We start from the raw sequence: 13,425 nt of genomic DNA, 5'->3' as shown, positions 1-13,425 counted from the left end.
TATGACCTCTCTCTAATAGGCGGAGAGATGCCTCGTAGTTCATCCCTCCTTACGATTGGCTCCAAGATGGCACATGCGCAGTAGAACGAGGAAACTTCCAAGAGTGGGTGGAATAGGGGTGGGTGATGAGGAAATAATCCCTCTCCCGCACAGGCTGAGGGCAGTCTGGAGGTCAGCAGCGCCTGCGCGGGCGCTGTCCTCCCTCCGGATGGAGGATGCGCGCGCAGCGCTTTCTGCTTCCCGGAAGTTTGCGCGGGACAACTAAGAAGGTGAGTCCTACTCCCGGGAAAGAGTCGGAGAATTTGGCCTCAGACCTGTGGCTCCTCACCCCGCTCACCCAGTCCGGAGGTGAGGGAAAGGTGAGGTGGAGTAGAGAGAGGTCTCCCGATCCACTGACCGTAGTCCAGTCCTGGTACCTGTGATGTCAGCACGATCATTTGTGGGAGACAGTTCCCGGGGGCTGGGTTCTCGATGAAAGAATCTTCTGGTCTCCGGGATAACCGAGCTGCCCTTGCGACCCCTCCAAGCCACTCTTGGCTCTCGGTGGTCGTGACTACGACGGAGGTGGGCGGAACTAGTGGGGAGTTTGACAGGTGCCCCTCCTTGGCACTACTGTCATCCCTGGTTTCTTTGGTGGGCGGGGCCTGGGCGAATCCTGGTCACCTAGACACCTGTCCCTTTTGCTGTGATGTGGCTGAGAACATTCTAGGAGGGACGCAATTCTAAACACAGAGCAGATGTTCAATAAATATTTGTTGAATAAATAAGTGGGCGAGTGAATGATAAAGACACCTGAATGTTACAGTCTTGGGTTTAAGTCCTAGCCATATGACTTCACTCTGAGATCCCTTCTTCCATCCATATTTATTGAACGTTGACTATAGCACTCTTTCCATCTGATCTGTTGAACAATTGCTCATTTGTTTATTAATTTCCTTTTTTGCCACTAGATTGTGAGCTTTCTCAGATCAAGAGCCTGTTTGTTTCCTTCACTGCTAAATCCCTCGTGGTTAACACATATTAGGAGTTCAGTTAGCACATATCCATTCAGGATTACTGAATGGATGAATGAACTTAGCACATGTTGGCTACCTCGCCAATGATCAATAAACACTAACCATCATCGTCCACTTATATGTGAAGTGAGCTTGAGTCGACCTCTCTACTTTTACTTACTTACAGGACACTGTTAAGATGGAGTTGCCAGCCCAGTGAATCTGAGGGCCAGACTGTGACCCCATAAAGGTACCAGCTCTTCAGGGACGTGTCCCTTAAGGCCTTTTCTCCTCCACCCAAAGCCTGCTCCTGTTCTATCTACTCTGTGTTGCTGCTTTCAGACTTTACTCCCAGAAGGAAGTGGCAGTGTCATGGGTGTGGCAGGGTCACTGGGTTAGGCACTTGTCCCATCCTAGAGGCCATCTTTAGCTAAGGGCATGTGGCACCCTGAAAAATTCCACATAAAGCAAAGCCACTTAAAACTGTCATGAATTTTCATATTTCTTTTTCTTAAATTTTTATTTATTTATTAGAGAGCAGGAGAGAGAGCGCATAAGGGGGGCAGAGCAGAAGGAGAGAGAGAAGCAGGCTCTCCACTGAGCAAGGAGCCCAGGACCCCAGGATCATGACCTGAGCTGAAGGCAGATGCTTAACTGGCTGAGCCACCTAGGTGCCCCTAGAGATGTCCATTTAAATGTCATTACTAGGACAATTATTAAATTACACAACCAATCAGAATTACAGGCTGCTTAGAGGTTAAAGGATACTTGGCAACAGTCTTTGCCATCTGATTGTCATACAACACACCTTTGTATGAAATGAAGGAAGGGCAGTTTTCTCCCACAGTATGGTTTCTTCTCTTCTGCAGACCAAAGGAACCCTCGTCTCCTCTGACTGAGATGTCTTTCATTAGCTGTTTGGATGGCCTGGAGTCTTCAAGGGCAAGCACTAGAATTCCATAGTCAGCAGCAAGAAGAAATATGGAGGCCTTCAAGGCTCAGAACTTGTGGAAAGAGAAGGGGTACAAGAAAAACATTAACAACTGGAATAAAGTTGGATACAGAGCATGACACAGTCATAGCAACCACTAATATAAAAAGCTTTCCATGGGCCAGGCCCTGTACGCAGTACTTGCTATAAATATATTCATATAGGCCTCAACAGCCACTCTATCAGATAAGTACTGTTAGAAGCCTCGTTTTACCATTGGGCAGACCAGGGCAGAGAGAATAAGTAACATACCCAGCATGTGGCAGATCTGGAATTCCAATTCAGGAGCCTGGGACCAGAGCCTCTGATTTTAAGGACTCAACTATTTGCAGGTGCAACAGACACCAAGCTTTACAGTGAGTACAGGAAAAGTGTTTGATTAGACTAAGCCAGACATAAAAAGATAGTTAGGGCGCAATCTCACTTATATATGGAATCTTAAAAAAAAAAAAAAAAGTCAAATTCATAGTAACAGAGAGTAAAACAGTGGTTATAGAGGCTGTGGGAGAAAATATATTGGTCACATGGAATAAGCCTTCCAGACACCTGGCTGATGGAGCATGCGACTCTTGATCTCAGGGTTTGGCAAACTTTGGTTATAAAATTAACAAGTTCTAGAGACCTAGTAAATAGCATTTATCAAATACCTGAAATTTGCTAAGAAAGTAGATCTGAAGTGTACTCATCACACACACAAAAATAGTGGCAACTATGGGATGTGACAGATATGTTAATTTCAGGACATTGTGTGGTATGCCTTACATATATACCATTTTTATTTGTCAAAAATAAAAATAAAAAAAAACTTTGTTGCCAGGTGACAAGTCACAAGCACAAACTTACTTTGACTTCTTACTTTGTATTGATATCCAGCTTATAATCAGTACTGTGCACCAAGCCTTACAATAAAGGACAAATGAAATAATCTTGTTTTCTTTTGCTATTGAAAACATAGCTACTAGGACACCTGGGTGGCTCAGTTGACTGAGCATCTGCCTTCAGCTCAGGTCATGATCTCAGGGTCCCTAACCCCTTCCACCATATGAGGGAAGAAATTGTCAGTCTGGAAGCCAGAAGGCTCTCTCCAGAACTGTGGGAAATAAGTTTCTGTTATTTGTAAGCTACCCAGTCTGTGGTTTTCCATTATGGCAACCCAGACTGAAACAGGGACCCAGCGCACCTAGATGGCTCAGTGGTTGAGCATCTGCCTTTGGTTCAGGTTGTGGTCCCAGGGTACTGGGATCAAGTCCCACATCAGGCTCCCTGCAGGAAGCCTGCTTCTCCCTCTGCCTATGTCTCTGCTTCTCTCTGTGTGTCTTTCATGAATAAATAAATAAAAGCTTAAAAAAAAACCAGCAAGGCCCTAATCCCATATTACTTGTTCCTTATTAAAGAGATTGGAGAGATTGGAGGGGCACCTGGTGGCTCAGTTGGTGTAGCATCTGCCTTCAGCTCGGGTCATGATCCCTGGGTCCTGAGATTGAGCCCCACATTGGGCTTCCTGCTCAGCGGAGAGTCTACTTCCCCTTCTGCCTGCCACCACCCCTGCTTTTGCTCTCTCTCTCTGTCAAATAAATAAATTTTAAAAGGGCAGCCCTTTTAACCGGTGGCTCAGCGGTTTAGCGCCGCCTTCAGCCCAGGGTGTGATCCTGGAGACCCGGGATTGAGTCCCACGTCGGGTTCCCAGCATGTAGCCTGTTTCTCCCTCAGCCTGTGTCTCTGCCTCTCTCTCTCTCTCTCTGGTGAACAAATAAATAAAACTTAAAAAAAAATAAATAAATAATAAATTTTAAGAGATTAGATTGCAGCCAGAGGGATGGCCATGTGAACACAGAAGGCAGCCATCTACAAGCCAAAGAGAGAGGGCCCAGGAGAAACCAAACACACCATTTTTTAAAAAACAGAATGCACATGTGCATGTGCAGGGTGAAGGTGGTGGGGAGCATGGACGGGCAGAGGGAGACAGAAAATCTTAAGCAGGCTCAATGTCCAGCAGAGCAGGAAGGGGGAGGGGAGGAGGAGGGGCTCAATCTCAGGACCCTGAGGTCATGAGCCAAAACCAAAAGTCAGATGTTTAACCAACTGAACTACCCATGTGCCCCATTCTTACGCCTTGATCTCAGACTTCTAACCTCCAAAACTCTAAGAAAATAAATTTCTATCATTTAAACCACCCAGTGTGTGGTGTTTAGGGATAGCAATCCAAGCAAATGAATATTCCTGCCATGTTCTCACTTGTAACAGGTTCTTTGTGTGATTTTGGTTTTGATTTTTACAAGTCTTAGGGAATATTCCAGAGACACACAAAACCTAGAGGATAATATAGTGAACTCCTGTCTCATTATGTCAGGATAAGATGGGCTGTACAGCTATAACAAACCCTAAAGTCCTGATGGCTTCATATAATACAAATTTATTTGCTGATCATGAGATTCCAGTGTGAACCAGACAGCCTTCCTCCATCTTCTGGCTATGCTACCTGGAGTATGTGGCCTTCAGAGGCATCCGTGCTGTGGAGTGGTGGACAGAGGAGGCCCTCCAACTCTTTTGTTTTTTAAATTATTTTTATTTATTTATTGATGAGAGACACACAGAGAGATGCAGAGAGAGAAGCAGGCTCTCCATGGGGAGCCCGATGGAGGACCAGATCTGGGGATCATGCCCTGAGCCAAAGGCAGATGCTCAACCTCAGAGCCACCCAGGCATCCCGTCCCTCCAGCGCTTAACTGCCTCAGCTGGGAAGTGACTTCCACTCACACACCATTGGCCAGAACTAGTCGTGTGTCCACAATCTTAACTGCAGGGCCCTCTGAGAAGTGGTAGGAGTGGTAGCAGGGCCCTCTGGGAAGTGGTAGGAGAGCATGTGGCTATTTGGTGAGCATTTACCATCTCTCCCATCCCTATCATGTGTTTCAAGAAATGATCATCACAGATACAGTGGAAGACCCAGAGTGCTTCTGTGATCGGAGCAGGTCTCCTGCATAACTTTTGTGGGCTTCAAGGCATTCCCATGTCTTCTGTGAAACCTGTAGTTTCATGTTCCATTTTTCTGCTTTTTGCCTGCTCTGGGCCTCTAGGGAGAGATGCATGGCTAGAAGATAGAGGCAGCGGGCAGGAGCTCATTTTAGAAGTGGCCATTTCCGGGGTGCCTGGGTGAGTTGTTCAGTTGGGTGTCTGCCTTTGGCTCAGGTCATGATCCTGAGGTCTTGGGATCAAGCCCCACATCAGGTTCCCTGCTTGACTGGGAGCATGCTTCTCCTTCTGCCTGCCACTCCCCCTGCCTGTGCTCACTTGTTCTCTCTCTCTCTCTCTCTCTCTCTCTCTCTCTCTCTCTGTCAAATGAATAAATAAAATATTAAAAAAAGAAGTGGCCACTTCCTAAGAGTGTATTCCAATGTGATGGCTTTTCTCTTTTGCAATCTCGTCACCACAGGGAGCTCAGATAACTACTCACTGGCAATGCATTAAGTTTTGCTTTCAGCTTCCCATTCCCTCCCTCCACCTCTTGTTTTCTAGCATGATCTCCTTCTGTCCAGACTGTGGCAAAAATATTCAAGCAACATTCAAATTCTGCCCCTACTGTGGAAAAAATTTGCCTGAAGAGGGACATGAAGGGTCCCAGACCTTTGTCAAACCTCTTACGTCATCTTTCAGAGGTAAGAACTGAGCCCTTGAGGGATGATGAGTGCGTGCATGCATGCATTTGGGGAGAGGGGACAGATGTCTTTGCAGCCTGTCTGACCCTGCACTGATCCCGGAGCTGCCCAGGACTCAGGCTCTGTCTACACTGAGTTTCTCAGTATCTGATCAGCTTCGTGGCTTTAAAGTTGACAACTCACACATTTCTGTCTCCAGCCTGGACTCCTCCCATGAAATCCAAAGTCATAGGTATATATCAGACTGCCTACAACACCTGTTGTGTGTCCCATACGCATTCCCACATGTCCAGAGCTGAGCTCCTGATGTGACTGCCACCCACCCATCCCTTCCATAGGCTTCCCATCACAGTATAAATGGCAGCCATGTTAATCCAGTTTCTCAGACCAGACTCTGTAGCCATCCTTAAGACCTCTTTCTCTCCAACCCGACAACTTCAACCCTCTGGCAAATCTTATCCACTGTCCTTTCAAAATTGGTGCCTAATCATTAGACTACTTCTGCAACCTCCATACCACCATCCTGTACCGTCCCTCCCTCACCTCTCACTGGTAACTTGTTTGGCACCCAGGACCTTGCAGAGTTGAGTGCTGAGAAATCTCATTGATTGACTGAATGAATGAAATAGCAGCAGTAGGTCCTGGCCAATGGAAAGCCTAAGCGCAGATCCTGCTCTGATAAATCAAAATGAGTTTACTTGTCAGAAAGCCACAGAAGGAAGTCAACATGACATTCATTTTATCATTTGAGATTGCATTTGGCTGCAAGTAATAGAAAATGCTCTCTCAAAAGCTTAAAAAAAATGAACGAGTTTATTTTTTGTACTAAAAAAGTCTGCAGGGGACAGTCCAGTGTAGGAAAGGTGTCCCCATGATGCCTTAAGGGACCCAGACTGCTCCTGTCTTTCTGATAAGCTATCCTTAGCAGATGGGTTCCCCCCACCCATGCTTATTGCCATGAGTTTTCTTTAAAAAAAAAAAAAAAAAGATTTATTTATTTATTTATGATAGACAGAGAGAGAGAGAGGCAGAGACACAGGAGGAGGGAGAAGCAGGCTCCATGCTGGGAGCCCGACGTGGGACTTGATCCCTGGACTCCAGGAGTGCGCCCTGGGCCAAAGGCAGGCGCCAAGCCGCTGAGCCACCCAGGGATCCCCTTGCCATGAGTTTTCAAGATGACTCTTCATCTTCAATATTGGGTCTACATCCCAGACATATACCCAAAGTATTTACCTTAAACTGAATTCAGAGCCTGAGGGTTGTTGGTTTTATTTTTTAGTACTTATTTATTTTCAGAAAGAAAGAAAGCAAGCAGGATGGGCAGAGAGAGAGAGAGAGAGGATCTCAAGCACACTCTGTGGTGATCATGGAGCCCAATGCAGAGCTCAATCTTATGACCCTAAGATCATGACCTGAGCTGAAACCAAGAGTTGGACACTGGGCAGCACGGGTGGCTCAGTGGCTTAGCGCCACCTTCAGTCCCAAGTGTGGTCCTGGAGACCTGGGATCGGGTCCCACGTCAGGCTCCCTGCATGGAATGGAGCCTGCTTCTCCCTCTGCCTGCGTCTGTGCCTCTCTCTCGCTCTGTGTGTGTGTGTGTCTCTCATGAATAAATAAATAAAATTTAAAAAAAAAAAGAGTTGGACACTAACCAGCTGTGCCACCCAGGCACCCCAGAGCCTTAGTTTTAACTATAGCCTTCTCTGTTGCCAACCTATAGGACTCCATTAATTTATTCACTCACCCAGTCATCAGGCAACAAATACACATGTACCATCTACTGTGTAGTTAGTTAGTTGCTGCTTGTCCCAGGTAGGTATTAACTTGACACGTACCTGGTTTCTGGTTTCTCAGAGCTTTTGGAAGCCAGTAGGGCAAACAGACATTGAATACACAATTGCCAGGAGAGCATATGATAACAGAAGGAAAGTAGATAGACCCTGGAACCCATGTGAGGGAACTTTGTTTCTGGGATCAAGGAAGGCATCCCTAGTGGATTAACATTCAAGCTGAGACCAAGGGATGATAAAAGATGATAAGTGAAGAGTGGGGTAAAGGTGAGGGAGTCATAAGAGTTTCAGGCATTGGGACATGATAAAGGGAAAGGCCATGAAATGGGAGGAGCCATACATGTTGGAAAAATAAAGAAAGACATCTTGCCTGGGGCAGACACCCAAGGGCTATGTAGACCATGGGCAAGGAGTTCAGGAATCACTGATGTAGTGGGGAGCTGTGAAGGGTTTCTACCAAGTGGGAGATACAATATGATTTGCATAATAAAAAGACCTCTCTAGAAAGTGAGAAGTGGGGGTGCCTGGGTGGCTCAGTCACTTAAACGCCCAACTCTTAGTTTCAGTTCAGACCATGATCTCAGGGTCGTGGGATTGAGCCCATATCAGGCTCCACTCTGGGTGTAGAACCTGCTTAAGATTCTCTATCTCCCTCTCCCTCTGCCCCTCCCCCTGCTCACATGCACTCCATAGAGAGAGAGAAAGAAAGGAGGAGGAAAGTGGATCAGAGGTATGAAAACCAGTCAGGAGGCCATTCATTCCAACCAGGAACCAACCACACTAGCTAAGTTAGTGACAACTGAAAGATTTCTGCTTTTAGTAATATGGCAGACTAAATGATAGGCAAAAGCCCCTTATGGTTCAGCACACCATAAAATGCTGGATAAAATATGAAAAGGATCTTTTTTTGAAAAGTAGGGCTTAGTGGTTCCTATCACTCTGAGTCCTGTTGATGATGGTGGTCCTGGACTGTTTGCCAGTCACTGGTGGTTTCAAGCCTGTTTTGTTTTTTTTTTTTTTTTAGATTTTATTTATTTATTCATGAGAGATACACAGAGAGAGAGGCAGAGACATAGGCAGAGGGAGAAGCAGGCTGCATGCAGGAAGCCTGATGTGGGACTTGATCCTGGGACCCCGGGATCATGCCTGAGTCAAAGGCAGACACTCAACCGCTGAGCCACCCGGGCATCCCAAGCCTGGGTTTTAGTGGAGCATAAGAGACAAAGCTTAGGGCCTGAGCAGTCCAAGAGGTGAGATTGGAAAACTGAAAATCTGGGACTCTTCAGTGGGTAAACCAGAACAAAAAAATGTTCCGCAGAAAAGGTTGCTGAAGACATTTATTTGTCTGTCTCAGCCTCGATTGTGGGTGAAAGATGGAAGAATGTCCTCTCTGAGAATTCCTAACCAAGAACTCACATCCTTACCAGTTTGGGTCCAGAATTTATATGATCTGTGTAGCCTCCCAGAAAAACCTACATGGGAAAGTTAGTATAAAGCAATGAGGTGTGGGTGCCCCTCCCCAGCAGAGGTGAGCCTTCTCTTGGGAAACACCCTTTAAAGACAGATGTTAGACAGGTGCCTGGATGGCTTGGTAAGTTTACTGTCTGCCTCTTGATTTCAGCTTAGGGCATAGTATCAGGGTCATGAGATGGAGGCCAGTATCGTGCTCTGTGCTAGGCATGGAGCCTGCTTAAGATTCTCTTTCTCCTTCTCCCTCTGCCTTAGATAATTCCCACAGGACCAGGAGCTCCTAATCAAAAGACACCAGGAAAAGGCCACTGTCAGGATAAACAACAAACTATAGAATCATACCCACAATGACCAGAGACCTCAGTATTAACAGATGAGATATGTCCAAAACACATTTAATATGTTTAAAGAAATAAGAGAAGAAATTAAAAATACAATGAAGAAGCAGACATTAGTTAGAATTGAAAAGGAACCAAATCAATTTGAAAAGGAACCAAATAAGTCAATCAGAGAAGGACAAACATTATATGGTCTCATTCATTTGGGGAATATCAAAAATAGTGGAAGGGAATAAAGGGGAAAGGAGAAAAAATGAGTGGGAAATATCAGAAAGGGAGACAGAACATGAGAGACTCCTAACTCTGGGAAATGAATAAGGAGTGGTGGAAAGGGAGATGGGCGGGGGGTGGGGGTGACTGGGTGATGGGAACTGGGGGGGGGGCACTTGATGGGATGAGCATTGGGTGTTATGCTATATGTTGGCAAATTGAACTCAAACAAAAAAAAAAAAAAAAAAGAAAAAGAAAAGGAACCAAATCAAACCTATAATGATAAACACAAACACCATCATGACAACCAGAAACTTGTTGGATGGTTTAACTGCTGACCAGACAAAGCTAAAAAGAGAATTAATGGATTGGAAGGTAGGTCTGAAGAAATTGCCTAGAAGAGAACAGAGTGACAAAGTGATAGAAGATACACAAGAGAGGCCAAGATCCAAGGAGGGAAAAAAATAACTAAAATGAAGGGACAGTTTGCTTATTTAGATGACGAGAAGCAAGGCTTGGCTCCAGGGATCAGAGGGAAGAGAGTGGTCTAATCCACCCTCAGGGTTCCTGGTTTAGAGATTCCTGGAAAAAGCCTTTGTAACCCTAGTCTGCATCCGGTCTTCCTTTCTCTAGGCTCAAGGAGACAGAACACCAGTCCTGAAACCCCCTCCAAAAAAGTGAAATGGTCCAGCTCTGTCACCTCCCCCTCATCATCCCTCTTCTCAGATGGTGACAGTTCTGGGTCTGAAGATACCATGAGACCCACAGGTGAGAGTTGGGGTCAACCTGGCCTAACTAGATGGGGAGAAGGCAGGTGTCAGACAGTCTGGGGCTTCATTCCCCTGCTCAGGCACCCCCTACCCTGCCTGGACCCCTGTCCTTTCTGGGACCAGGTAGACTCATCTGCATAGGCCTTGTGCCAGCCAGTTAGCATGGCAGTCTTGAGGACCATGTGCCCATCTCCTTCCCAGTAGACCCTTGGATCTAAAGCCTCAGCCCTTGGTGTCTCCCCTCAGTCCCTTGTCATCCTCCAGGCCCCACAGCCTCTTGCCATTCTGTGCCTTGGGTGGATGGTGGGTGGGAGGAATGGAGTAGGTAATATCCTTTCCTGTGTTCATGTCTCTCTCCTCACCATGCCATCCCATTCTCTTGCCAACCTGGGAGCCTGTCAAGGCCAAGGCCTCTGTCTGACAAATTTCTGAAACTTCCTTGTACTCAGCACAAGGCCAGTCCTATTTCAGGATATTTGGGGTTGAATGTCGGGAATGTCTTTTTTCCCCTTGATAAACTTCTGCTTATCCAAAAAGACCCAACCCAAATGTCCCCTCCTCCAGGAAGCCTCTCTTGACTTCTTGAGGCACTGTCAGTCTCTTTCTCATATTCCTCTTTACTGCCCTGTTTCAGACTCAGTTCTGACCAGCTGTGTCCAGGGTAGACTCCCCCACCAAATTATGGGCTCCCAAGGGAAGGGCCCAGGTTTGACTCATGTCTGGATCTCCAGCTTTCACATACAAGGACCTGCTTATGAAAGGTTCCAAGAAGCATGTGTTGAATGAACAAATGAATAAATTAACAGTATGATGAGCATTGTCCTATTACCCACCTAACTTTTCTTTCCCGGATGCTGCTTTTTTCCTCTATTCTGACCATCCTCCCACAGGGTCCTGGAGTATATCCTCAACCCCCCAAAGTAGCCCACAGACAACCAAGCGAAGCCCACAGATGACCAGGCAAAGCCCTCAAACACTGAAGCGGAGCCGGGTGACTGCCTCACTTGAGGCTTTGCCCACTAGGACAGTAGTGACGGACAAGAGTGGGAAGCAATGGATCCTGGCATCCCTCCAGACCAGGGACAACCAGGGCATTCTTTATGAAGGTACGCCATCCACAGGTGGACAGCCGCTGGGCTGGGCGGGGGTGTCTTCAAGCCAGGTCAGGGGGAGGATTCTGAGAATGGAAGTGGAAGCCACCTCCCCGGTGCAGACATGCCTCTAGACAGCTTTCTCTTAGAATTGAGACTGCCAAGCTACCCCTACCCATGGGGGCTGGGCAGGTAGAACAAATGTGTGCAGGAGCCTGAGTGTGAGCCATCGGGAATGGTGGGGATTGTGGCCAGCTGGAAAGCAGGCGCCCTGTGTAAAGAGGAACACCATCTCCGCCTTTGTCATGTGGGAGTGCAGGCCTGGTGTGGCTGAATGATAAGGATGAAGATGAAGGTTCTATCTATCTTGCAGAGGTGGCGTGGAATCCCTTTCCCCAAAAAAAATTTGGTTTGAATGTTGAGAGTGGAGAGGGAGGCTATGAACAACTAATTGCTCACATAATTGAGGTCTCTGGGGAGAGCAGGCCTGACCCTCATTGAGAAGAGGAAGGAAAGGCACCTGGTGTGGGTTTTTATTTGGTTAAGGGATAAGGCGAGGGCTCCCATGATTTGCATCTCCCACCGACAGCAGAGGGAGCTCCCACCCTTGCTCACCAGCCTGCCCAGGTGTGGGACCAGAGGGGAAGAGGCAGGATCCAGCTTAGAAGCTGGCATCATCAAGCTTTAAAGAATGGAGTCAGACACCTGCTACAATGAAGAAAAAAAAGAACTGGCGTGGAAGTGTTAGTATTAACCAACCTGATGTTTATCGAGTGCTTATTCAAGGCCACTCTGTGTTCTAAGCACTTTGTAGGAAGCTTTGTCTTTTTTTTTTTTAATTGAGATAAAATTGGGGATCCCTGGGTGGCTCAGCGGTTTGGCGCCTGCCTTTGGCCCAGGGCACGATCCTGGAGTCCCAGGATCGAGTGCCACGTCAGGCTTCCAGCATGGAGCCTGCTTCTCCCTCCTCCTGTGTCTCTGACTTTCTCTCTCTCTCTCTCTCTCTCTCTCTCTCTATCATAAATAAATAAATAAATCTTTAAAAAATAATTGGGATAAAATTTACAAAATATGAAATTGATGATTTTAAAGTTGTGGTTCTATAAAAATAATAATAATAATAATAATAAAGTTGTGGTTCAATGGGCTAGAGTCCATTCATGGTGCAGCTCTCACCTGTATCTCATTCCAGAACATTCCCATCACCCCTAAAGGAAGCCATGTGTGAAAACACTCACTCTGCATCCCCCTCTTCCCAGCCCTGAGCAACCACTAATCTGCTTTCTCTCTAGATTTCTCTATCGTTTCAGATTTTCTGTCTCTCTTTCCCTCCACATGATGTTTACAAGGTCCATCCACATCATAGCATGTCAGGACTTCTTGTGGCAGAGTAATACTCCTGGGTGTATGTGTATCATGTTTGGCTTCTCCATTTACCAATCAGTGGGGGTGTGGATTGTTTCCACTTTGGGCCATGATGACTAGTGCTGCTGTGAACATCTGTGTTTCCATGTGGCCATGTATTTGCTTTGTACTTCCTAACTCGTGGTGGATGTCCACATTGTACTCGATGAGGAAAACGAATCCCAGAGTTGTTAATAACTAGCCAGAGATCTGGCTCCAGAGGTCTTCCAAGTATTCAGGAAGAGCCAGAAATCTGGATTTTGATAGGAAGTCTCTGATTTGGAAGTGTCAGCGGGACAGGGACCACTGTCAGGTGGCAGCAGGACTGGTGAGGGCCGTGGAGAGCGGAGCAGCATTACCCACAGGCATGTCACCTTTCTCCTTGACCAGTTTTCCTCAGTCAAGAAGTGGTGGGGTTTTATGTCCTGTAGTTAAAAACAATCACAGTGAAACAACAACAGCAGCCAGAATTGCAGTCTTTTTTTTTAATAGCCGCTGATGGTCTTAGCCACTCTGTACCCTGTCCTAAATTCACACCACCAGTCGGCTCATCTTATCCCTTAGTCCTACCATGCTATAAGTGGGCACTCTTCCTTGTCAGTTCCCAAGTTACAACGTCATCCTCCCTGTCTCCTGGGAACAATTTGGGAGAACCAGTAGACGCCACTAGAGAAGCTACTAGATATGCTAGTCACACCTTCTCCCCTCAT

At 46.6% G+C, this 13,425-nt stretch overlaps 1 protein-coding gene across 18 annotated transcripts in view; it reads left to right on the top strand.

Annotated features, from left to right (window-relative positions):
- Nucleotides 1–13,425, top strand: part of VRK3 (VRK serine/threonine kinase 3) — a 36,540-nt gene that overhangs the window by 116 nt on the left and 22,999 nt on the right. For 6 of the 18 annotated variants that reach the window (XR_012001577.1, XM_026014165.2, XM_026014164.2 and 3 more), the window contains exons 1-5: nucleotides 35–269; nucleotides 1,183–1,245; nucleotides 5,503–5,642; nucleotides 10,084–10,218; nucleotides 11,111–11,326. Coding sequence is in view for 16 of the 18 variants with exons in the window: in XM_026014165.2 (XP_025869950.1) it covers nucleotides 5,504–5,642; nucleotides 10,084–10,218; nucleotides 11,111–11,326 (490 nt within the window). In the remaining 2 variants the exon portion in view is untranslated. Of the gene's footprint in view, nucleotides 1–34; nucleotides 360–1,182; nucleotides 1,246–5,502; nucleotides 5,643–10,083; nucleotides 10,219–11,110; nucleotides 11,327–13,425 lie in introns of those variants that run through there. The other 12 variants (XR_012001582.1, XM_072758084.1, XM_026014161.2 and 9 more) reach the window with 6 other exon arrangements.

This window comes from Vulpes vulpes, chromosome 1 (genome assembly GCF_048418805.1).
Source record: "Vulpes vulpes isolate BD-2025 chromosome 1, VulVul3, whole genome shotgun sequence".
Classification (NCBI taxonomy): Eukaryota; Metazoa; Chordata; class Mammalia; order Carnivora; family Canidae; genus Vulpes; species Vulpes vulpes.
Note: the sequence above shows the minus strand (reverse complement) of the source record. Positions and strands in the feature narration are given on the sequence as shown.